Source organism: Cottoperca gobio, chromosome 11 (assembly GCF_900634415.1).
Source record: "Cottoperca gobio chromosome 11, fCotGob3.1, whole genome shotgun sequence".
In the NCBI taxonomy this organism is placed as follows: Eukaryota; Metazoa; Chordata; class Actinopteri; order Perciformes; family Bovichtidae; genus Cottoperca; species Cottoperca gobio.
In genome coordinates, this window is record NC_041365.1 from 17,088,790 (window position 1) to 17,115,477 (window position 26,688).

The window sequence follows — 26,688 nt, forward strand, 5'->3', positions numbered from 1 at the left end:
TATCAGCGCACCCAATATATATATGTCAGACTGAACACCATGTTCTTGTGCTCCTTGTTTCCTGTTTTTTAATGTCTCTGGACTTCCCCTGGTAAACCCTGTGTTAAACGTCACAACACTATGACTAGTGAGTTATTCCCTCAGGCAATGTCTGCGGAACTGCAGACTTACAGAAAGCGTGCATATAGGGCTCAAAATGTCTGTGATAGAGCACGCATGCACTTGACAATTTGACAGTAGGACAGCCCTAACCCCTTGCAGACTTTGCAGGAACGTGCCTCAGCGTAAGCGAGTCCGTGAGCGTGGACATTGGGATCGGGACATTTGAACAGTGTGTTCCTTGGGTGAGAAAAAGAGATAAACTAGCTTAAAAAGTTCTTGAAAAGGTTTTTGATTTCAAGAAAAAGGTCAAGTGGCGTGAATTCCGTACACTCTCTGAACTTCATCATACACACTTACACACCTACATTTACAAGGCTTACATGACACTATAACAGTGCTGCTAAACCTTTTGGCTCCAGCATCAAAAACGTTTCTCACGTCGCTGCTTGGCTCTGCTGGGAGTTGGGAACCTCTTGTTTAGAGAAACCCCTAAGGGACACGTTGTACTGCCAATGCAAATTTAAGAAAGGAAATGCCACGATCCTTCCTGGGAGATATTTTCTGCCACTAAATAGCCAGGGTTAACTGCACTTGTCTGGCAGCATGTCAGATGTGGGTTCTTGTTTCTGAGGGGAAAAGATACACGAAATACACAAGAGCAAGAGAGCCTTGTCGTAAGAGTCACGCTCTGTTTAGAAATGTGAAGGTCTTGTGGCAGGAAGAGAGAGATGAGGAGGATGCAGAAGTGCTATGAGCTCTTAAAGATAGCCTCCTGCTATTTATATAGATCTGCGTGAGGGCATGGGCTGACCGGCAGGGTGACGTGCTGTAGCATGTAGACCACAGCTCTCTGTGACTTGACTAAGCACACCCTCAAATCTACCCAAGAGCTCGGCACGCCCTCAGAACACACACACACTCACACACACACACACGCACATACACACACACACATACACATACACATACACACACACTGTCTACACTACCGGGCCCCAGAAGTCGACCATACTTCTCTTTCTTCTTCCTCAAGCTGCTTTCTGTTCCTCTGCGTCTGTCTTTTATTTTTAGTGTGTTTGGTGAATCGAACAGGGATGGCGGAGCTGGAGGGCCTGGAGTTTGGGAAGTCAGACTTTGTGCTGCTGGATGAGGTGACGATGGAGCAATTTATGGAGAATCTGAAGTTGAGGTAAGAAGCCTGCGATACTGTTAGAGAGGAGGACGAGAGGAGAGGCAGCTGGGTGTCAGAGATGCAGAGGGGAACGCTTCATAAGGAAGCCTGCCTGTTTCTTCAAGTCTTTGGTATTTATGTTAAAATGAGTGTAACTTATGTAAGATTACGGCTTATTTACTTATATTCTACTGTCTCTGACATCAACAAAATAGCACTAAATTACCAGGTTGGCATTATCTTGATGACTTCTCTCAAGTGCGAGAGGACATAATGATGAAATGTAAAGAGAAAAGGAGACTGAGCATAATTCACTTCTTCCTTTCCCGCTCAAAGGAAGTTCAGATATATAAACTCGGGGTTCAGATATATAAACTTGTGGTGGATGTGATCATCACCACAGTACACACTAGCTGTCATGTGAAACACAGGAAGCACATGGCAGTGATGGCACGCTAGTCTCATCAAACGTGTTCCAGTTAATACGTAAATGTAACTGTTCTTTTGTTTGTCTGGTTTTGTAACTCTTTCTGGGTGTAAAGCTTTGGGGGGTTTACACTCTGGGTCCAGTCAGTGGTGTCCATTCTCGCTTCCTCTGTGTCTTTCGCATCACGGACATCATGTCTTTAGTTCAAACTGTGAGAATTCATAAAGATTTTGCTCGTCATTCATCTGAGGATCAGCACTGACAGACCAACATGTCAAACAATATCAAATCAGCTCCAGACTAGAGAGAACGGTGAACTCTCCTTCAGTAGAGCACTGCAGATGGTTCTAAATGAACATTTTTCACATAGTTAGCCAGGCTTTGTGTCACTATTGGTTGGAAAATAATATGTGTAGAGTTTCATCACAGCTTGATCAGACTTGTCCGGTGGAAAAGCAGAGGCAGGCGCTTAAGTTTGTGCCTTCTTGATTTACTAATGATTTGCTCTACTTTTTCATACCTGTGACATCTGGTGTTTGCATTTCTGTTTTTGCATTTTCCCCGTCTTCTTTTACACATTAGGCTGGTTATCACCACTGATATTTCTGTCCCGTGTTTCTCTGTCAGCAGGATACTCTGAAAACAGAGAAGCACCTGTGGTGATCCTCCAACAGGGCTCATTATCACGATTATTAAACATGATTACTCATTGACATCATACATTCATTGAACTTTTTTACTTTTTATAGTCTTTTTAACAGTGCAAATAATTCAACTTTTAAATAAAAATGTTTTTTTATTGTTGGTAGCCAAAACCATAATTAAAAATACAAGTTGGTTAATCGCCCAGCCCCGTGCTCCACAGCCATTACACATTTGCTGCATGTGAAACTACCTGAGATCGAGACTTGATTGGAATTTTTCTATCTTTTCGTTAAGTCATCAATTGTAGTGGGTGAACTGATTCCTTTAATGTAACAGCAAAATGGCAAAAACAGGACTTTGAGTTTCTTCTAGCTCACATCAGATCTCACATGGACTCAGCTACCTGTTACTTGATTGCTCAGTGTTTTACCAGGAAGAAGATCGGGGTTGCACCAAAGCCAACTATTACTCAGAGTAAGCTTTGCTGTGCCAGTGCGAGAGCAATGTTCCTGCTTTCAGGGATGATTTAACCATATGTGAAGAAAGCTACATAAACAGTCTTCTTAGTGACTCAGACGCAGTCGTACTTATCTGTAGCTGTGTCTCAGTTTAGACGCGGGATCCTTCAGGACCCACACAGGCAGTGAACCTGAACTCTGGGCTAAAACTGCTTTTGCTTTCAAAATGACAAAGTGTAGCTTCCCACACACCAACACTAACGGTGCTTTCAGGTTTTCTTCTCAGCTCAACAGTAACACAAAAAAAAGTTTATAAATGAGGACAGCTGCAGCTCTGTGTACGTACCAGGGGGGAAATTAGGATGAGTTAGACTTCAATATTCCTTTGCTGTAGTAAAACGTTAAAATTCCTGCAATAAATTGTTAAAAGTTAAAGTACAGAAGTGATATTAAAGTGATGTTTAACTTCTCAGAGTGATAATTCTAAGTTAACATGTAAACGCCTACTACTTTACAAACTGTACCTTAAGTTCAAATCAGATTTGACTGTAAAAGCCACAAATCTGCAGGTCTATCAGCACTTTCAAAATCAACCTAGAAGCTGCTCTGCACTCACTGACCTCCAGTTTTATCTTTGCTCTTCATGCATCATCATCATGCTTCTATCAGACGAGCAGACGTTTGTGGAGTGCTACCGTGTGTAGCTTTGTGTCCTGTGTTCTTTTCTTTGTATAACTTTCCTCTGTACTCTTTTGTTTTGATTTGACCTGGGAATACCAGATGCAAATCATCTTAAAGCTGTAATCTGGTACAGAGCATCAAAAGGTGTCATTTATGTTTTAAATGTACTCGGTCCCTTTTAAATAAAACAATAACATTTTTATACTTATAATAATATAATTACTTATAGATTCATGCCCGGCTTTGATTAGCTATAGTATTAATCCAGTTCTATTGACACATCATCAGTGACTCATGAATGATCCAGTAAACGGCTGATCGGTACACTGACATCGTGTCTCAGCCTTGTGCCGTTATCATGAATTGGATGTACAGACGTGAGCGTCAGAGGATCGGCCCTCGAGTTGAGACGCTTTACGTGTTTAGTCCCAGAACAAAATACTTTTTCCATTTTGCTCCATTAACCATTGTCAACACGTCAATTGTACCTCTCCCTGCTCACTTGAGTTTACACAAGACTGTGAAACCCTTAGAACCACAAGTTTCATTTCCTGCTCTCAGAGTACACACTCTTGTGTCACTTCCTGTCAGGAAGTTACGTGTGACATGAAGGTGTATGATCTTTTATGGAACTTTTAGCTCAAGGGTTTTCATGGGTGGTGTGAACATGGCTAAACGGCTCTTTGCCTAACCTAAATGAATGATTCAATAAAAGAAATACTTAAATACATATACATTGCTGTAGTATGTACACACATCATCTTTATTGTTAATGCATCTAGTACATCTATTGTTTGTATCTATGTTACAAAAACAAAGATTAGAACAACTGTAAAAAATAAATCATTTGTGGAATAGTTTTGAAAAGGAGATGACAATGTGTAATACACTTATAGATTCAAAAATATATATCAAAACAAGATGATCAACAAATATACAACTGTGTTGTATATTCAATTTTGTTTGGTACTTTTGGGTATATATAATTATATTATATAATAGTATGTTATTTAGTTTCTTTCATTTTCAGTGTATACATTTGATGAGATATGTACAAAATGATTAAAGTAAAATGTGTAGGTGAAGCTGAGGCTTCAGTATATACTTGCTTTGGTTTGTCACTACTTCAAAAGTAATGAATTCTTCTTTTTTTAAACATCATTTTTTGTGTATATCAGTTGTATAAGTTGAAAGCGACAGACTAAATCTAAACAAAACACATAATATGGTATCTGTACAAGTATGTGAAGTATGTTTGTATTTCCTTTGGTTGGACAGGTTTGAGAAGGGCCGTATCTACACCTACATTGGAGAAGTAGTGGTCTCCGTTAACCCGTACAGACAGATGGACATTTATGGCAAAGACAGGATTGATGCGTACCGGGGCCGGGAGCTGTATGAAAACCCTCCTCACCTGTTTGCCGTGTCGGATGCTGCCTACAAGGCCATGAAGAGACGGGCCAAAGATACTTGCATCGTCATATCAGGTCTGTCTCTTTCACACTCTGAAGCTTGAACCTAAGGCCTGCAAGGTGTCAACTCTGCTGTGCATTTCAATACGTCCCACACTTTACATTCAGACCTGATCGCAGACATTCTTCACTCTCTTGTTTGTGGAATGATCCTCGTGGTAATATGTATCAGATGCATTCATTGCCAGCACGATAAATTAATAGTTTGACAAGACTAAATGAATATAGCTTCACATCTATCCCTTGAAGTGAATGATGATGACACTAATGAAAACAACATTTCCAGATGGATAAAAAATGGAGAGACAGCTTTGCTATTCTTGTGACCTCTTGTAAATCACAAGGTTTGGTCTGTGTGTGGCGCCAGATGAAAAGATATGTTGTTGTCATCTTCTGTACTGCGGCTACGCATCTCAGCTTGCTGGACTCTGTCAGACTAGTCTCAGCAAACCATCAGCACAGGTTCATAGTTAATACTCACCGTAAACAACTGCTCACACTAAAATAACCTTTTATCAGTTTTGCGTTTTTGGTTCCCATGAGAGTTCAAAATACTATTTCACCCTGCCAGGAATAAAATGTAATCATCACATTATGATTATCAAAGCAGTGTAGTGTTGATACTTGTACATCTTGTAACTGTACATCAGGGGTCACTAACAGGCGGACCCAGAAGCCGACCTATCTGGACCCGGACCTATAATCAATAAATTATTGAGGGATTTTCAATTTTGACAGGGCGCTTCTATTTTAACCGGCGCAGTTTTTTTCGTTTTTACGGCACTGGTTTAGCGGTTCAGGAAACTCACAGACCAATTGCATGCGAGTTAAGCTATCCCACGTGATGCTACTCAGCCAATCAAATCTGTGCATTCCAGGCGGCAAACATTGAGACTCTGAATACAGACAGATGAGAGGCGAGAGGCGAGTGACAGACGAGTTAGCGATACAGAGAGAGAAGACGGAGAAAGGGAGAGAAACACAGACGAAGAGACGAGTGAGCGGCAGACAGGGAGAGAACAATATCTACTCATGGCGCTCTCCAAGAAGAGAAAAGTCAACAGAGCTTTCAACCCAGAATGGACTCATTCATGTTCATCCTTCCCACTGGGAGCACAACACCAGCGTCTCATATGCTCAGAGACCGTGGTGCTCATTAACAGTGGTGATGTGAAACACCACGATGAGACAAAGCACAACGACTTTGACCAAACATACCCACTCAAGGTCTGAACTGAGGGCACAGAAAATAAGCACTCAGAGCCCAATGTGGTTTAGATTTGTGACTAAATAAAGTAAATAGGCCACCTGTCGGCATCATCAGCCACAGAGAACAGTTGAACCCAGGATGTGCTAGTCTGGGTTAAACTGTTCAATTGTTAAGATGTGTTGAGACTGATTTATTCTAACATTGGTTGAGAGTTAAATCAAGATGTGAAACAGTTAAAGAACAAGGGAAACTCAAGCTGCTGCTACACTTTATTTTATTTTTCTAAAATTAAGCACTTTATTTTAAGATGCACAATACCCCTGCTGTACATCATAACTTGTTTAGACTATAATCATTAAGAACAATATATGCATGACTGCATCCTTGTTCGTTATGCATGATCAACAAGAAAACGTAGCTTGGTTCAGGTACTCACATCTCCAAAAACACCTTCACATCCTTCATTCAAGAAATAAAAGGAGTGAAGACACGTTGCTGATCTGTATGTCTGTGCTATGAAACGTGTGTGTTTTTGTGTTTCAGGTGAAAGTGGGGCAGGAAAAACAGAAGCTAGTAAATACATCATGCAGTACATTGCAGCCATCACAAACCCGAGCCAGAGGGAGGAGGTTGAGAGGTGAGGGAAGACATCAGAAGCTTATTTCATCATGAGACTCATTGAACTGAACAGTAGATCCAGATGGGTTTTATCCTCAAATTCAACACAAATTATTAATTGGATCATGAGTACATGATGTTACCATAAATCACCTCACTCTCTTCTTTTTTTCTGACTCCATTCCACCTCCCTGATGGCTGTTTCTCATCAACGATTCCCACCATGTGATAACTCAGTGTGAAGAATGTGCTGCTCAAATCCAACTGTGTGCTGGAGGCCTTTGGGAACGCCAAGACAAATCGCAACGACAACTCCAGCCGCTTCGGCAAGTACATGGACATCAACTTCAACTTCAACGGAGAACCCACCGGAGGACACATCAACAACTACCTGCTGGAGAAGGTGAGTGGGTGGGCGGACCTTCATGGCTCCAAGAAACACAAAAAGAAACTACTTATATGTACTTTTGATACACCTCTGAAGGAAAGTACAGAAAATTCTGCTCATTTAGTTTTCAACTTACGACATGAATGTTTCATGAGGTGACGACAAAGAGGTGTGAGGGAACATCCATGAATAGATCTGTGAAGCTGATGTGCTGCTGCTACGTGTTAATGAATAGCTCACCTGAGGGTATTTATCCGCTCTGTTAAAGAACCGTCTGGCACTCAGAGCTGGTGTGAGAGATAGTGCCATGATTCATTTTCAGAGGGCAGGAATAACCACAAGGTTTATAAACTTTCAGCAGTCAAAAGAGTGCTGCTGTGTGGACATAACTTGTAATCAGTTTGGTTTTGAGTGTTAAGTAGCTGGTTGGTGGATTTGCCTTATTTCTACAGGAAACAGGGTTTTAGACTTTTAGACATTGTAAGAGCATTCATAGTGGAGATCGGATATATTTTCACCTGTCGAAAACACCCACGCTGTACAACCAATCACAATGTTTGTTCTGTGTAGAAACCCCCCCGCGTCATGTACATGCAATTTAACAGCACTGAGCCAACGAGTGCGAGGGACCAGAGAAATATACTGAAGAGAGAGATTCATCCATAATACATATTTGATGATTTCATATCTCCGTATAACAGCACTTTCACTAATGTTGGGCGGGAGACCTAATTTATCTGTTTCGTCCGACCGGCAGTGAGATGTTGCTGTTGGGTAGATTTGGTTTATCAAAGAAGCTAGCAAAGCAACACGGTACGTAAAATAAGCACAGTCACACTGTCGGACCATCAATTCTAATTACATTTCTTTAAACAGAAATAAACAAGTTTGTGGATTTCACATATCTCAGCAGATCAAATACACTGCAAGTTGTCTAAGTGAATGTGAGGGTTGTTGTTAGCCTGACAAATAATTCAGTTCATGTAAGGATTTGATGTCAATCCCTGAAAATCAAAGAGCAGAAAACCTTTTAAATGTACAATTTCTCACCAAAGTTCAGCAACCGACCAGGGAAAGCTCTGTCTGACACATGAACGTGACATGCATTTCATCATCTCAAGGGCTAAACAACATCTTCTTTGGAACATAAAAAACATTGAGCAAAAACAAAGACGGCACTGACAGATGAGTTACAGATGTTACTCACATCTGTAGCGAAATCCCACAATGTTCTTTTTGAGAAATGTACAACAATGCTAACTCGGGAGATAAAGGAAAGAGCTACGATAGCAGACTCAGTCTCCGCCGTACCCAACATCTAACAAAGCGTCGATCAAAGGATCAGAGTTCATTGACCAGTGATATAAAGAGGAGGGCAGCTGTTATGTCCAAAGAGCAGAAGAAACTTGGTGAAAAAGTGAAAGTTAGGACAGCTTAACAATTATCCTAAAGTTAGCAGAGTTTAATTAAGATTTTGAGACGTTAGAATACTTGTGTAGTGCACTGTTCATATGTTAGGGTGGGAACATTGACACTGGAAGTGTTATCCTAACCCTAAATACCATGGTTACCAAACTGTTAAGAAAGGATCTGCAAGTTAAGAAGCTTCTGTAAAACGGCCCCTCGAACGCATCGGACTGTCTGAGGATGGATGTTTGATTTAAAACCATAATCTGTTGTCTTATTCAAGTCAAGGGTGATCCAGCAGCAAGACGGGGAGAGGAACTTCCACTCATTCTACCAGGTAAACTCTATAACTCCTGCTGCACAACACACACTAAACATGATGCAGCATCTTTAGTGTGTGTTTTACTCCCTGAACTTACATTATTAAATGCATTAAATTGGACCTGAACTTGTTTGTTTGATGTGTATTTCTGACAGTTACTACGTGGAGGCTCAGATGAGATGCTGGAGTCATTTCATCTCCAGAATGATCCTGCTGTTTACATGTATACCAAAGAGGGAGCTGCAACTGCTGTGAGTTTGTCGCCTTAACGTTAGAGATTATTATTGCATTATTATCTCGGCTATTTCCGATTTTCCTTCTTTCTCAGAACTATAATCGACGGCACACAGAAACCTTTATTGTAACTTTTCTTTCATGACTTTTAAAAAAATTAAATTGTCTGTTTATAGTCAAACATTCACTACTTATATTTTCTCTAAAACTGCATCAAGGTGCAGGACCTTCTTGATGTTAGCACCTTGTTTTTAAGGCTTATTTTGGACTTGCAGGTGTTACACATTGGAGCTTTATGTCTTCTTCACTCAGGCTGAACTTCCACACCGATGACACAGGGAACTTCTTATTATGCTAACGTGTCTACCTGGTTCCCTCTTACTCACGTCTTTGATGCCAAATACATGGTTTTATATCGTCAGCCTTAAGCAGCGTCAGTTACTTATGATATGCTGCACAGCTGTGTCACATGTGGAGGCATGGCATTATACATGATAAAAGACTTATGCGTAGGATAGTCCTGTGTTTCCTCACTCTAAGCTCCTCCAAAAGCCTCATCTCTTCTCGCTCCCCCTTTTTTCAGACCTCCAACAATGATCGCTCAAGCCACAGAGCGGTGATGAGTGCTCTGGAAGTGATTGGCTTCTCAAAAGAGGAGATCAACTCAATTTATCAGATTCTGGCTTCCATTCTTCTGCTGGTAAGTTATGGCATGAATTGTTAAAAATAGGAAATGTTAATGCAGATATTCTGGGATTAAAACGATATAAAAGTACCTTCACTACTGTGTTTATTTTTTGCATCCATGTGGAGCAGGGGTCACCAACCTTTTTGATACAGAGAGCTACTTCGAGGGTACTGAATAATACGAAGGGCTACTTGTTTGATAGAATCTTCCTGAATAACATAGTTTCACCTTTAATGATAATATTATAATTAATAATAATAATCATAATACATATTCATATATGTGAAGAGACTGTCTGATCACATGTTAATGTTAATTATTCCTCACAATAATTATTAACAATAAGTTACCATGGTAGGAAACAGATATTTAAACATGCAACATTATTATGTTCTCAATCTATTTCAACATTTGAAAGTCAGAGTTATCACATCTGATATTTTTGTAAATATCTTTATTGACAGTTTTGTATGAATGAGCACATTTGTAGCATTTTGTTCAACATCACACCAGTTGTATTTTAGTAGCAAAGTATCACTTCTGTAACATTTTATAGGAAATCATTAACTGTCACATCTTCAACTCATATCCTGTTTGTCCAAACACTAACTTTGTAACATCAGAGAGAGAGGAGATCACATCGGAACCTTTCTTCTGGTCTTTGAACAGTGTTTTCAATAACCATCATTGCACCTTTCAAGACCTCTCCGTCCGAAATGCTTTCTTGTTCTTGATTTAAAAATGTGCAGCTCTCAATGAAGCTTCCGTTGCTTTCTGTGACTTGTTCACCGGCCTCGTGAGAAGAGATGCTGATAACCTGTGACTGAGATCACAACGCTAAAAGCATCAAGCTGTGCTAAGATTATGGATCTGTAATGAACTGTAATGGTCTGTTCTTCAGGGTAATGTGCAGTTTGACAGCGATGGTGAGAGCGTTGAGATCCTGGGACTGGAAGCTGTTAACCACATCTCTGAGCTGACAGGCCACAGAGGTGGACAGCGTCTGTAAGAGCCTGCTGTTCCGCACTGTGGCCACCGGGGGCGGCGAGGTCATCGAGAAGGGACACACGGAGCAGGACGCCTGCTTCGGACGCAACGCTTTCGTCAAGGTTGCTGTTTATTTACGAATCATACTGTCCCATTACTGCCACAAAACAGATGATCAGGATGAGATTTAAGCTTTATTAAGATGAATTGTTTTACAGATTCTCTAGACATAATGTTAACATCATCACTGTGACATGCTTTCCTTTTATTTCATTTTCACAGTTGTCACTTTATTTTAATCTCCAGCTCTGTTAAACACTCTTATTTCCCCACTCCAGGCTTTATATGAGAGACTTTTCGGCTGGATTGTAAACCGCATCAACACCGTCATTGAAGTTAAAGACTACAACCCAGTGCTCCATGGGAAAAACACGGTCATTGGCGTGCTGGATATCTACGGCTTTGAGATCTTTGACAACAACAGGTTGGTGTTGTGCTGTGAAATCTACTGAATCTTTGTATTCAAAGGATTTGAATATCAATTACTGCTCACCCTGTGTTATCTTGAATTCTTGAAGTAAACTTTGTTTTTCTCGCACGCCTCCATGATGAACAAATTCTGTTGTGTCGCTCAAGAGTTTGTTCCTCTGTTGCTCTACAGCTTCGAACAGTTCTGCATCAACTACTGCAACGAGAAGCTGCAGCAGCTCTTCATCGAGCTGATCCTCAAACAGGAACAAGGCGAATACCAGAGAGAGGGCATCACCTGGCAACATGTGAGACACACACATAAACATCAACACGTCACAAAGACAAACACACAACTTCACTTAACATCGGCTGTGGGGACATTACCGAATGTTCATACAGTGCAGTGAGAAGTATGTGTGTGAAGGATAGGGTAATAATTAATGAAAGTTTTCCGTCATGAAACATTATTTAAGTGTTTTTCTAAAGTGAAATAGTAGCCTATGGAAAGTTATTTGTGGGAGATGCATTTGGTTCAGATGTGACACACAAAGGTTACGGCACGTGTAAGTGCACTTGAACACAGTACATGCTTCATAACATGATTCATAAACTGCATTTCCTTCCTACCTAACAATCGTACTGTTCATACACAGATTGATTACTTCAACAACCAGATCATAGTGGACCTCGTGGAGCAGCCCCACAAAGGCATCATCTCCATTTTGGACGAAGCTTGCCTCACTGTTGGTAAAGTCACCGACACGGTCTGCCTGGAGAGCATGGAGACCAAACTGGCCCAGCACCCCCACTACACATCCCGCAAGGTGAGAACAGATCACAACACCATCTGTGGGGCTTCATCTCTCCTTCTCATATGGATATTCAGAAGACCAAAGAACCAAACACTCCCTGCCCACATTATTACACCTGCTGCTCAACATGAAGCTGAAATGATGTTTACAGTAAAAGGAATCTCTGAAAGCTGTTGTAACTTTCCTTAGTTAGCAGGAAGTTCTTATGAGTTGTTGACATTTCCTCTTTAGACTCTAAAAAACAAAGAGGACATTTTTCTTTTTTGCCAGAAGTTGCTTAGAAGATAGAAATGCCAAAGTGAATTGCTTTCAGCCATGTTTTAGTATTTCTTCTCAAAAAAGTTGTATTTTCGTTAAAATCAGAGTCATTCTATACTGCAGTGTAACTTTAAAATGTACTAATATGAAGGTGCAGTTTTGTGTTGCAGTCAGTAGAGAGCAGAGTTTCTCTAATGTTTTCCTTTAGAGACATCATAAGATGCTTTTCAAACAGCAGGGGCTCTAACATGCAGCTGGCATTCCCTCCTCTTGAAGCTGTACTCTGTTAAAGTTTGTTACATATTGTGTGTAATATTTTATACTCACAGCGTCTCCTTCTCATTTCCAGCTCAGCCCCACGGACAAAACCATGGACTTTCAGAAACACTTCCGTATTCTCCATTATGCTGGAGACGTCACGTGAGTTGCTCAAACACTTTGCTACAGTCGTCTGCTTCGGCCCCGGGGCTGCTCTGTGGCTGGATAAGTGACGGGCAATTTTGCAGAGTTCAGAAGTTTAAGCTAAATAATCCTATTAAAGGAGGTCAGTTTATGACATTGGCAGCCATGAGTGAATTTTCATAGAGGCATTCCAGTAGTGTTGTTAGTGCCAGCTTAGCTGATCAGAAGTTATTGTAAATTCCCATATTAACAATTACTTAAAACTATTGATGTGTGTATGGGCTTATTGAGCTCAACAGTCAGGTTCTGGACTTGAAAATCCTAATCATATTCTGAATCGAGGATTTTCATTATTTCCCATAATGTCATAATCCACCAAGGTAGACTTACCACGAGCTATGAGTTTGTCAAACAATGGTGTGTGTATATATAAATATATATATATACAGTATATATATACTGCATATATATATATATATATATATATATATATATATATATATATATATATATATATATATATATATATATATATATATATATATATATATATGTATTTGTATATATATACAGTATATATATATATATATACTGTGTGTGTATATATATATATATATATACACATGTATTTATATATATATATAAGTTATATTTTACATGCATGTTTTGCAACATATGGAATCTTTTGTTATATGTGATGTATATAAATGTCACTTCAACTGAAAGATATGTTGCTGATCTTCACAACAGCAGGACCTTGTGCTTTTGTAACTTGTTAGGTCTTATGATTTGTAGTTTAAAGCGTCTTTCCCCTTTTATTCTTCTTTTTTAAAGATCTTCTTAGTAAATATTTGTGCCTTCGTGAAAGGATCACAGCAGGGACAGTTAGGAAAGATTTGGTGACTTGAAAAAAGGTACTGGACCAGATTCAAACACATAATGTTCAGAATTTCATAAATCAAATATAACGCTATAAAACAAATTTATGCATTTTTGCGTTTTTATTTTTATTTGATCCTCTTCCAAAAGTACAATATTTTTTTGTTAATGGTAGAGGTTGTTTGGTTTATGATTAACATGCTCGAGATCCTTCTCCATCACTGCTCCACTTCCTTAATGCGCTCACTGGATTTAAACGTCACAGTGGTCAGATGAGGCCCCTGGCCAACAAGTCACTCGTCATGGCTTTGGTTTCAGAAGATCCCCGCTGCTCATGTGTACTGCCCTCCATTTAGAGAGGGGAAGGACCTTAATATGTCAAGGGAATACGAAAGGAGGAGGAGGGCAGGGAGGGATGGAGGCAGCTGATGAGACAATTTTGGCTCTGCGAGATGTAGCTGCAGTAATCAAGGAGAACTGGAGTAGGGTTTATTGAGGGTTTTTGAATCGGGGAAATCCAGGCTGACACGACGTCGAACACACACGACACACAGAGCAATTTCATCCATCTCTGAAGTTCAAACCCGCTTTCACAGACAATTACTGCGCCAGGCTTTTCCTCCCTAAACGCACTCCTCTTGTAGTCAGTAGTCTTCAAATATAACATTGTCCCAAATGTTTCCACAAGTTTTAAACCTAGATAAATCTGTCATTGTAATCAAGGCAACGTTGTGGCTGTCTGCCAGAGGCTTCTATAAGTGAACCTTTTATCCAGTTTTAGCCAAATGTTTTATGATACACTTATGAGAGACAAGTTATCAGAGAAACAAGCCGCGCAAACGTTAGCGTTAGCTCTTGTCCAGCGAACAGCGTGGGGGCTTTATTCAGTGTTTCTGCCCGTTTCACTCACCTGGTCCGTTTGTTTTGGAGAGGAGGAGACCTCTGCGGATAACACCAACACTGAACACTGAAGGAATCCTAACCGGGATAAACTGACTGCAATGACAACAATGGTGGTGAAGACAAAAACTTCCTCACCAAACTATTGTATAGATTGAGAGACCCCTAGTAGCAGAACATAACAGATTGTGCATTTAACTAAAAGTACCAAGACAAAGTAGTTCATGCAGAAAGATGAGCAGCGTGAAGGGTTCTGCTATTATATGATTACATTATTATTACTGATGCAGTAATGAGGAGGCAGCATTTCTCTGTTGTAGCTGGTTTGGGTGGAGCTAATTTGTAACTATTTCTCATAGGGTTGTAGCTAATGAGTTTTTAAATCATGGATAAATCTGCTTATTTTGTTGATCTCTACATTAACTGTTTGGTTTGTGTAACGTCAGAAAATAGCAAGAAATGTCCATCACGATTATCCCAACAAGGGACACCTTTCAAATGTCTGGTTTTGTCCAACAAAATGATTCAGTTTACTGTAATTTAAGAACATCAGGACATCTTCACATGTGAGAAGCTAAAGAAACATGAAATGTTTGTCATTTAAACATGAAAACACTTAAAGGATTAAGCAGTTTTGAGGTAAAAGTTTGCAGATTCATTTTCTGATGGTCAAATAATCAATTATTAGACTTTCTCTTTCAGCTCTGAATGTATTAAGCTCCAGTACACATTTAAGGTATTTGCACTTTACGTTTCATGCCACCTTCTACTTAACTACTCTACTAATTCAGAGGGAAGTTTGACTTTTTACTCCACGACATTTATCTCACAGCTTAAGCTATTTGTTACTTTACAAAATAAGATTTTTAGATAACAAAGCAAACTATTTCTCACTTTTTAAAAGTATTTTTACAAATCAAACAATCAATTGATTGAAAAAATGATCATCAGTTAAAAGTAAAACAATGATCTCCACCTCCACCTCCACCAACTACAACAGTAATGCTTTTATATTAATGCAGTAATAATGACCTAATGATATAATAGTGTAACAGCTGCAGGGGACATTTTTCTGCATTGAGTACTTTCCCGATTGTACTTGCATACTTTTATATAAAAAATACTCTTAATTTAACTGGTAAAACTCAGATATAAATCTCATATCTGCATTACACTTACACATTCATTACACATCTGTGTCACTACCTTTGTACATCTTTTCACTACTTTTGCTCACCTGGAAATACAGAAACACAAACACATCACTGCAACATAGCTGCTTACTGTCGGCCCGCTCTAATGAATGATGCCTGTGCCCCTCCTGTGTCTGTGTGAGCTTTACTCATTGTAATCACAACCTCACCTACTAAGATACTATAGTTGCTATTGCACGTGAACATCAGGAGATTACAATTAAATGTAATACAATAAAATACAAAAGTGCACAAAAATAACACAGTTTCCAAGTTCAATATCCAGTGTGCATTAATATGCCCAACATTACTGTGAGCCCCACACGCTCTATGGTCAGGAATGTGTAATGTGAGCAGCTGAATATTTGTTCATTCAGTTCCAGCTGGCCTGTCATGGCCCTCATCCTCCTCGCCTCCCCCCTCACCTCTCACCATACCACCACTGTCCCGAGCTTTGACCTACTTCGCTCCCTCCTCTTTCTCTTCCCTCTTTTTTTTCCCTCTTACTGTACTGCAACCCTCACCTGACTCTCCACATTTTAATTCCCTGCTGTATTTCAGCCTGCACATGCAGCACTTTTGAGCAGCCATACGATATATCATATTCCCTTACTGCACAACTTTATATTCCAAGAAATCTCACATCTTTGTCGCCTGGGTCTCTCAGTGACTACGCTTACATGCACACTTATATTCCAATATTATTCTGAATAGGCCAATATTCAGAATTTGAGATGAGTAATATTCTGTTTAGATATTCCAAATGCATTTTTCGATTAAGACATGTGGGATATGCCGATATTATTCAGGTTTTAGGAGCATTCTTTGGACATGTATACAGCACATTTCGAAGTATATGTCTCTATTGGGGTTTCACCTGCAGGTTGCAACACATGGCCTCTAGCCCGTTTATGGCCAGCTCTGTGCGCTGCACACAAACCAACTAGCCAGCAGTTTGCCATGCCGGAGACAGAGATGCATGCCCAAAAGAAAAGGAGAAACACACCTTTTTACTTTTTATTATGTGACAATGGGGGCGTAGCACGTACGTCATGGGAGAGTTACGTTTAGTGGAATATGCAAGGCTGCAAGAAAACAGGAATATTAGTGTAATATTCGATTTCATTAGCCATGTAAACGGCTGAGAAGGAATGATATCCTATTCGGAATAAGGACTATTTTATGCATGTAGTCAGTGTGAGCTCCCTTGTGCAACACAGCCCTCTCCTTGCACCAGCCCTTGACCTTCATACTTTAATATACTTTCCTCTAAATCATCCTGCTGTCTCTGGGGAGCTGCTGCCTTTATCCCTCCTCTCCCGTCCGTCCTCTCCCGTCCTGTCCTTGTAAATGAGCGCTGTGACTTGTTATTGTGTTGTTCTAACTGCTCTCTCTCTCTCTCTTCCTTTCACACTCTGTCTCTGTCCGGCGAGCTTTCCCGGGATTTGGTCAGGTGGTTTCACTGCCCATGAACCAAGGGGACACATCTGTCATAGCCAGGCCTCCGCTTCTTTGCCTCCAGATGTGACAGCCTAGGACACAGTCACAGACAGGGCCATGCAGACGACATGTAACATGCTGTGTGTTTGTTTGTTATAGAGGGAGGGATGCAGAGAGAATATGTAGGAGAAATGTGTGTGTGGAAGACTTTAGAGGTGGAAGTAGGCCTACATTTACTCAAGTCAAGTGCTGTAATCAAATAAGAAAATGTAGGTACGTGTACTACACTTGAGTATTTCCACATTATGTTACTTTATACTTCCGCTCCACATCTCAGAGGGAAAAGTGCTTTTTACTTAATCAAATCAAATCAAATTTATTTGTATAGTCCAATATCACAAATTATACATTTGTCTCAGTGTGCATTACAGACTGTACAGGTTACGACACCCTCTGTCCTTAGACCCTCGCATCGCACAAGGAAAAAATTCCTAAAAGAAACCCCATAATTAAAGGGGGAAACAATGGAAGAAACCTCAGGGAGAGCAACTGAGGAGGGATCCCTCTCCCAGGACGGACAGACGTGCAATAGATGTCGTGTGTACAGGATAAACAACATAGTACAAATACAACATTTGACAGAAATGATGTTGTGTTGAAAAAGAGAAAGTATGGCTGCCCTGGTCCAGCAGGACCAGAGCAGCAGGCGCAGCCACGATTCATGATCCTGACGTAAACTTTATCAGTGGCAACCTGCCACATGAGAGACACAGAAACTCCGGGGATGATGCCCCGGATGATGAGTTAGTAACAGACATTTACATAAATGCATACAGATAGAGAGGGAGAAGAAGAGAGGGAGAGGAGGGGAGGAGAGAGGAAGAGAAGGAGGAGAGCAGGGAGGTGTCCCCCGGCAGTCTAAGCCTATAGCAGCATAACTAAGGGCTGATCCAGGGCAAACCTGAGCCAGCCCTAACTATAAGCTTTATCAAAAAGGAAAGTCTTTAGCCTACTCTTAAATGTGGAGAGGGTGTCTGCCTCCCGAACACAAACTGGAAGCTGGTTCCACTGGAGAGGAGCTTGATAGCTGAAGGCTCTGGCTCCCATTGTACTCTTAGAGACTCTAGGAACTACAAGTAACCCTGCAGTCTGGGAGCGTAATGCTCTAGTTGGTTTATAAGGTACTATGAGATCTTTAAGATATGCTGGAGCCTGACCATTAATTGCTTTGTAAGTCAGGAGAAGGATTTTGAATTCTATTCTGTATTTTACCGGGAGCCAGTGCAGAGCAGCTCATACAGGAGTAAGATGATCCCGTTTCCTTGTTCTTGTCACTACACGTGCCGCTGCATTTTGGATCAACTGAAGAGTCTTGAGCGACTTTTTGGCACAACCTGATAACAATGAGTTGCAGTAATCCAGCCTTGAAGTAACAAATGCATGGACTAGTTTTTCTGCATCATTTTGAGACAGGATGTGTCTTATTTTTGCAATGTTACGTAGATGAAAGAAGGCAGTCCTTGAGAGTAATAAGCTGCTCTGGCATTACGGAGAGCCTTCTTATATGTTTTAATATTATCTAACCAGACTAAACAAGATTCTTCCAATTTAGTGGAACACAATTTACTTTCAAGATTTCTCGACTTTTGTTTTAGTTTGCGGATTTGTAAAATCTTTTTCTGTTTTATGATCTTCTTCCTTAGAGGAGAGACAGAGTTGAGTGTTATTCGCAGTGAGGCTGCAGCGCTATCAACAAGATGATTCATTTGGGAGGGACTAAAGTTAGAATTAGAGTCCTCCATTATATTGATATTGAGTCCTGGTATTGAATTAAGTGCTGATGGAATCGCTTCCTTCGTATGCTCAGATAGACATCGAGCGTAGGATATTTTGCCTACTGGCTTGTAGTCCAGTAACAGGACTTCAAAAGTTATCAAAAAATGGTCTGATAAAAGAGGATTATGTGGACACACTAATAAACTTTCAATTTCAACACCATATCCCAGAACAAGGTCCAGAGTGTGGTTTAAACAGTGAGTTGGTTCATGTACATTCTGACTGAACCCAATTGAGTCTAATATTGAGATAAATGCATTATTAAGGCTGTCACTATCAACATCCACATGAATATTAAAGTCACCTACAATAATTACTTTATCTGTTTTAAGGACTAAACTTAATAAAAATTCTGAGAATTCAGATAGAAATTCAGAATACGGACCAGGAGGGCGGTACACAGTAACTAATAAAACTGGCTTTATTGTTTTCCATGTTGGGTTTGAGAGCGTAAGAACAAGGCTTTCAAAAGAGTTATAGTTTAGTTTAGGCTTAGGATTGATCAAGAGGTTTGAGTCAAATATGGCCCCAACTCCACCTCCTCGGCCAGTGCCTCGAGGAATGTGAGTATTAATATGACCAGGTGGAGTGGATTCATTTAGACTGACATATTCTTCATGTCTCAGCCAGGTTTCAGTGAGACAAAATGAATACATCTTATTATCTGATATTACTTAACTACATGTACCTGACACTTATAGGTACAGGTTATGATTTGACATAAAATGTAAATATAATGTATGTATAGTCAGCGAGTGTTTTGGCTCCGGGCATCTCTGAGTTGCTAGCAGTTCCATCCAAATGGTGATTTCCAGTCTAAATATCTCACTTGATCTTATTTAAATAACCGTTCAAAACCCAAAGATGTGACATTATACCCAGAACAAAGCACAAAATAACTACATTTAGCCCCTTTTGGAGGGGGATCGACCCCTAGGTTGTATTTAAAATGGTTAAAACTAGTTCCGCCTCAACCAGCTACATACAGTACACACTGATGCATCACTATTAACAGTTGAATAATGTCGTATAGAATAATATATCAGACACTTTTGCTTGAGAAGGATTTCTCATACAGGACTTTTACTTGTATTGGTACTTTTACTAGAGAATGTATTTTGCTTTAACTCCTGAAGTAACTGTTGATTGCACAATGTAATGGCTGTAGAATAATGACTCCATCTGTGTTTAGATTGGTTCACTATAAGCTTCACTTTTACTTTGCAATTCTTTTCTGCCACCAGGTATGATATCCGGGGGAAATAAGCTCGATTTACGGTACAAAGCCGGGAAAAACAAAATGCAATGTGTCCTGTGCAGTGTTGCCAACTCTTTTCCAATGTCAGTCATCATTGCCACAGTCTCATCTGCGTATTGGCAACGTCATCGCGCGTTCATTTGCATAAAGCTTAAAGGTTGTGTTGTTGCAGCGAGGGAGAGACTGCCAAGAGGAGAGGCAGAGACCTCGTGCTGTTGGCAGACGAGACTGCAATTACTCTGAGAAGAAAAAGGGAATTAATTACAATGTAATATATTGGATAAATATTTCTTTATTTTTCACTGATGGTCTGAATGAATCGCTAAATTTGTTCGCTAGAAGTAGGCTTTGAGGAGAAGCGTCTTTGCAACAGCATCGGCAACAATAATACCACATGGAAACGCTTTACTTTAAGTAAAGGATCTGAGTGCTTCTTCCACTGCTGATGTATTGTAACAGTTTGAGCCCCAAAGATGTACAATTTCAAGGATAAACGAAAAATGCCCAAAAAACGGAAAAGAAAATCTGTAGCAAAACGTATTTTTCTTCTTTCCTTCCCGATTAACCATCTCACGACACCTAAAATGCATCTTCACTCTGGTGGGGGCTGGACCCCTGGATTAAACCACCTAACTGTGTAGAGAGTTGTTAAAAGTAGAAAATACAGAAATCTAAAATCTTACATCAGGAGTGGGGAACCTTTGTAACCATGTGTTTATGAATTACCTCGCGGGCCATATACGGCCCGGAGGTTCCCCACCCCAGACTTACATGGTGATCGTCTGCCATCACTGTAACACAGCAGCACAATGACAGATGTTCACATCGTCTGTCTCTCTTAATGATCGTTGTCTGTGAGCTCCTGTAAAGCCTCCTAGTTCTCATTTTAGAAATTCTCAGTGTTGTTACCGTAATTAACCTTGATCCGTGCCATGTAGGGTCCTTGAATATGGAGGATTTAGGCCTGAATTTAATGTTTAAGAAGGTGTGTGAACCCTGCATAAGTATATTTATAAGTTATTGTTACATTGTGAACGAGAGATGAGGGGGAGAGGTTTATTTGAGGCAACACTTACACTACAGCAGCCTTTTACCCCAAGGCCCGATGGCTTATGTAACTGTGTCTTACAGTGCGCCCCTGACCTCCTGCTGATGCCTCACCAAAACCAACTGAGCACTTTGAAAAAAGGCAGACAGATTAGTCTGTAGTTTGTATTTTATCCTCCAAAACGTGAGCCGTGGGGGAAATTTGACCATGTTCCTAATTTGTAAATCGTCTAAGCGCCATGAGTGTTGCTCTAATCCTCCAGCCTGAGGGCCGTGAATCATGTGGAGCAGAGAGTCTGTTAACGGGTACTGAGAGGGACCCTTTTAGTGACAGACTCTTACTGTTTAAACTGTGTTACTTTCTGTCTCACCTGTACTTGTAATTTTAACATCTTTTTCTGACACATCACTTCACACCATGTGCTCCTCAGCGGGGCCCCCTTCTTCTTCTGAGCTACCTTGATTTACAATTACTCTCACTTCCTCCCTCTACATCTTTTACAGATATTCCGTCGAGGGCTTTTTGGACAAAAACAAGGACCTGCTTTTCCAAGATTTCAAGCGTCTCATGTACAACAGGTGCCAAACATCATGATGCTCTTGACAGTAACTGGGTTAAGTGTATAATGAGTATATTGCATTTGACTCCTTGGCTACAAAGTTAATGATGTCCTCTCTTCGCTCTTTGCCCTCTTTTATTGCTCTCTCACCCTCTGTGTGTGTGTGTGTGTGTGTGTGTGTGTGTGTGTGTCTCTCTCTCTCTCTCTCTGTCTGTCTGTCTGTCTGTCTGTCTGTCTGTCTCTCGTAGTGCTAACCCAGTCCTGAAGGAGATGTGGCCAGATGGTCAGCTGGGCATCACAGAGGTCACCAAGCGACCTCTGACCGCAGCCACCCTCTTCAAGAACTCCATTGTGGCCTTGGTGGATAAACTGGGCTGCAAGGTCAGTGGTTTGAGCTTAAGATTGACTTCCTGTTCCCTTCCTTTTAACCCCTGGTCGAAGCTGTGGTTGCCGTTTGCCTGATTAAATGCCTAATTCTGACAAGTATAAAGTAAAGCGAGGCCGCTGTACAAAGGCAGAGAGCGGTAACTATAGAATCAGGCTGACCGGAAAACTGTGTAGAAGATAGTAAGTTTGTAATGCCATCAAACAAATTGGGTTATTTCATCTTTTGTGTCCGAAAGTTTAAGAACATAAACTTACCAGTTACTCTGGTTCCACCTGTTTTAGCTCTGTTACCACAAGTACCACAACATTTCTATGGCATAATATGTTTTAATACGGTAAGTCACAACTCAATTTCAACCAAATATGAATGATATAAAAGCAGTCTATCTGTGGGCTCTGTCGGGGAGAGTTAGTGTCAATTTAAAGCCACTGGAGTTTTGATGTTGTGATCATATCTGCATGTTACAGTTGGAGTATTTAGCGTAGAAGTAGATCTTCTCCTCAGTTTACGTTGCTGTCATCATCAGGAAGATGCTGTGCACCAGTTTGCCTGTTCTGCTCTCTAAAGTCTGTGTGAGTCACACGCTATTCTGAGGCTGCCAATGTGCGATGTCTCTTCTGGGAGGACGGCTTGTCACCATGAATGGCAAAATATGGAGCGAGAAGCAGTATGCAGCCGTCCAGCAAGAACATGTATACATAGCAATGTGCTGTTTTTGGTGTCAGGGAGTAACAGTTTTTGTAGGTCGCTTGTCCTCATCCTGTCAGGCTGTGTGTGGAGTTGATGGGTGGTGGGGGGGGGGCTGGACCACAAAATGTGCTGCTCACCTCACCTGGCCTCATCTCACTGACTGAAGTCTGACATTTCCTGCTGTTATTTTGGGACAGCCTGCTGTCAGGATGTTGTAGCGTCTCGTCTCGGTGTGGCTGAGGTAAAATGAAAAAGAAACTCCCCTGGCAACATTCAGGTCACGTTGAAACAGCGAATGCTTTCCTCAGCTGCTGAACAGAACCAGTCTGTCCACCTCAGTTGCTCCCAAACGCCATTAACTGACTCTTGTCTTCAATCTCTGCTGAACTGAGTTGAAACTGTGGGCACACTTGCACATGCATCATTGATATGATGGACGACAGTGTCGAGCAGAAAGTGTTCACTTTGTTCCACCTTGTTCATCTTTCATGGACAGAGAGTTCATGACCCCCAGCAGTTTCTGTTCTGTGACAGGATAACGCGTCCCTCAGAGATCCCTGTCAAGGTGCAGGCGACCAACCTTAACTCCACACTGGAGGCTTTATCGTTTTCAAAGTTTTAATGTGCAGTTAAATGTGCTGTTAATAAGTAGATGTGCTGGATGTGTTATGAGGCTCGGCTGCTCACTGTAGCGTCTGTTGAAATATTCTGCAAGTCTGATTAAGGTCAGTGAACTCAGCTTTACAGTTGTTCAGCTTGGCTGTGGCTCTGCGATAGTTTAGTTTATTTACTTGCACAGTGATGAACACAGCAGTGATGAAAACAATGATAAAAACATGCAACAATCAAAGACAAACACAAGTTTGTGCAGGTGATAAAACAAGAGTGTTATGAAAAAATATTGCCTCAATCATACAAATACTGAATCAGTCCCAAGTTTTGGAAGTACACAACACTGTTTCAAAGATAATAAAACATGGTATTGCCATGCTTCTTTTCCATACACACAGACATGATGTCAAAGACACCAGAACACTCTAAATGAAGTAAATGAAAACCATAATAATCATAATCATATATTCATATTCACAGTAATAATAATAATAACATCAACAATAATACACAACACTGTGTCTTGCTATGGCAGTGCTTCTAAATGCCTACTTTCTGTAAACAGATGCACAATCGAGTCACAGTAGTGTGATGACACTCCACTGATCCCTGCTGGGAACTCCAGTAAAATATATGTTTTAAAGGCATTTGTTGGTAGAACAATCATCTCTCTTCTCGCAACTCGGTGCTGCCGCCGCACTGGAACACAGTCAGCTGAGGAGTCACCTGCATCTCTTTTGCCTTTCAGGAGCCTTACTATGTGCGGTGCATCAAACCCAACGAGATGAAGTCTCCGGTGTTGTTTGACAACGCTCGCTGCCAGCACCAGGTGGCCTACCTCGGCCTGATGGAGAATGTGATGGTGCGAAGAGCGGGCTTTGCCTACAGGCAGCATTATCCTCGCGTCCTGCAGCGGTAAGAGAACATGATGCTCTGTGAAGAAAGACTTCTGCAGTGTTTCAGCTCATCCTTTTTGATGAAGCGACGTTACCCTGAATGTTAGTTTCCTTATATGGATCAAGATACAAACACACTAGATCCTGCACTTCCCATGATGCAATTTGATAGCTTCTTTGTGTGGACCCTCCCTGCCTGCTAAACACCCACATCTTTAATAGTCACAAGAATCATTTTCTTGGCCTGACAAATCTCCAGACCCACAGATGACATTGTACAACTGTTTCCACAAGCTGAGCAGTACAACCCATGACTAGTAAATATACTTTAACATGTGAGACTAAAGAGACATTTTACGGTTACAGTACCAAGAGCAATTGTTCCACTCGTTGTCGTCAAACGGTAAGTCCTGATTTCCTCTTTCTCCTCCTGAACGTTCCGCAGGTATAAAATGACGTGCGAGTACACCTGGCCCAACCACCTGATGGCCTCGGACAGAGAGGCCGTGGAGGCCATCGTCGTCCAGCATGGTTTCCAGGACGATGTGGCGTACGGACACACCAAGCTGTTTGTCCGAACGCCGCGGTCTCTCTTTACTCTGGAGCAGGAGAGAGCCGCCCTCATCCCCATCCTGGTGCTTTTCTTGCAGAAGGTCGGCCATATTAGTATTGGATACTTTAGATTTTATTTCGTACATGTAAAAAAAAATATATATATATATATATAAGTGAGAAAACAAAAGAAGAATACCCAGCAAAGATATACAACTACATCTCAAAAAGCAACATCATTTAGTATTTAAAAAGGAAATAAGAAGAAATCAATACTTATCAAGTCCCACCCGTTTTTTTCATATTTTATCAATAAGCCTAACGTTAAAAATATTCAAACTTTACCTCCAGAGTTAACTATACACACCTCAATCAAATCAAACACAAATGAAGCATTCAAAACAAAAAAAGAACAATTCAATCAGACAACAACAACAAGCAGCATGCCCTGCACCCTCTCTGACTCTGCCAGTCCCCTCTCTTCAGTTCCTCATGAACTCCTTTGACTGCAACACAATGATATTTTGCATTAGTCCCGACTCATTGTTTCTTGAACATACACATTCCTCTAAGGTCACATTCACTCTCTCTCCTTCCTAACAACTTTTGGATACTATTGATCCAAAAAATTATTGATTTTTTGAACCAAATCTTTTTTTTTTATCATGTTGTCATCATTGTTGCTTTCAGTATTCGTCCTCAGCCTCGACACCATTTTAAATGTCAGATCTCTACGCCATGCGTGCACTTTGATGTATTGATCTGACGGTCCCATTAATTGACACAGAGACCTGATGTAATGTCATGTGATGAGCGATAATGACCCACAGCGTTATCGTCTCCAGTTTAAAACACAGCTCTCTGGGTTTCAAAGCCTCATGAATATGTGGCTTCTGGTTATGTTTGACTGAAATTCACCTGCCAGCTCGAATCCTAATTTCCTGTAGCAATAATGGGGATAATTAATGAGATCCAGAGAACAGTTACATTACAGTCAATTACTTCACTTGCTCAACGAAACGCCTTCTCCGTTCTCTTTCACATGACCTACTTTGATGACTCTGCAGAGAAGTCTGGATCTTTAACTGGAGCACAAGTTCTTCTTCAGCTCTCTCCTCTTCCTCTCTTGATTTCTGTCTTTAACACGTCCCTCTTCTTTCTAAAACTACCAGGTGTGGCGGGGGGCTTTGGCCCGTAGGAGGTGCCGGCGAATGAAGGCCATCTACGCCATAATGGGCTGCTATAAGCGCTACAAGGTGAAGGCCCACTTCTGGGAGGTGGAGCGGAGGTTCGCTAATGTGCGAACCATGGCCGACTATGGAAAGAGCGTGGAGTGGCCGACCCCGCCTGCAGCTCTGTCCAGGTTTCACAACAACACAGTCACGCTGCATCGCAGGTCAGAGCCCGCAACATGAAACTCGTACACCTTTTCAATGGGGAGAGACTTCATTTCAGATTATAATAATAATAATAATACATTATACTTTTATTGCACTGTTCTAATAACTCAAAGACGCTTAACAGAGTGAGTAATACAAAACATTAATAAATGTATAAACAAACAAAAAGGCAGGACAAGGAGAAGAGACGGTCAGTGTTGAACAGGTGAGTCTGAATGTGGTGAGTGAGGAGGAGTCTCTGAGGGTTTGAGGTGGAGAGATCCAGAGGGTGGAGCAGCGATGCA

At 40.9% G+C, this 26,688-nt stretch overlaps 1 protein-coding gene across 1 annotated transcript in view; it reads left to right on the forward strand.

Annotated features, from left to right (window-relative positions):
- Window positions 1–963: 963 nt before the first annotated feature.
- The window catches only part of myo1g (myosin IG), a 51,820-nt gene continuing 26,095 nt past the window's right edge, over window positions 964–26,688 (forward strand). The window contains 18 exon segments of the mRNA XM_029443073.1: window positions 964–1,291; window positions 4,763–4,971; window positions 6,710–6,803; window positions 7,022–7,187; window positions 8,863–8,916; window positions 9,057–9,152; window positions 9,719–9,835; window positions 10,725–10,805; window positions 10,807–10,932; window positions 11,149–11,294; window positions 11,472–11,586; window positions 11,935–12,105; window positions 12,701–12,771; window positions 21,811–21,885; window positions 22,115–22,247; window positions 24,305–24,471; window positions 24,898–25,105; window positions 26,177–26,400. Coding sequence (XP_029298933.1) covers window positions 1,197–1,291; window positions 4,763–4,971; window positions 6,710–6,803; window positions 7,022–7,187; window positions 8,863–8,916; window positions 9,057–9,152; window positions 9,719–9,835; window positions 10,725–10,805; window positions 10,807–10,932; window positions 11,149–11,294; window positions 11,472–11,586; window positions 11,935–12,105; window positions 12,701–12,771; window positions 21,811–21,885; window positions 22,115–22,247; window positions 24,305–24,471; window positions 24,898–25,105; window positions 26,177–26,400 — 2,348 coding nt within the window. The 5' untranslated portion in view covers window positions 964–1,196.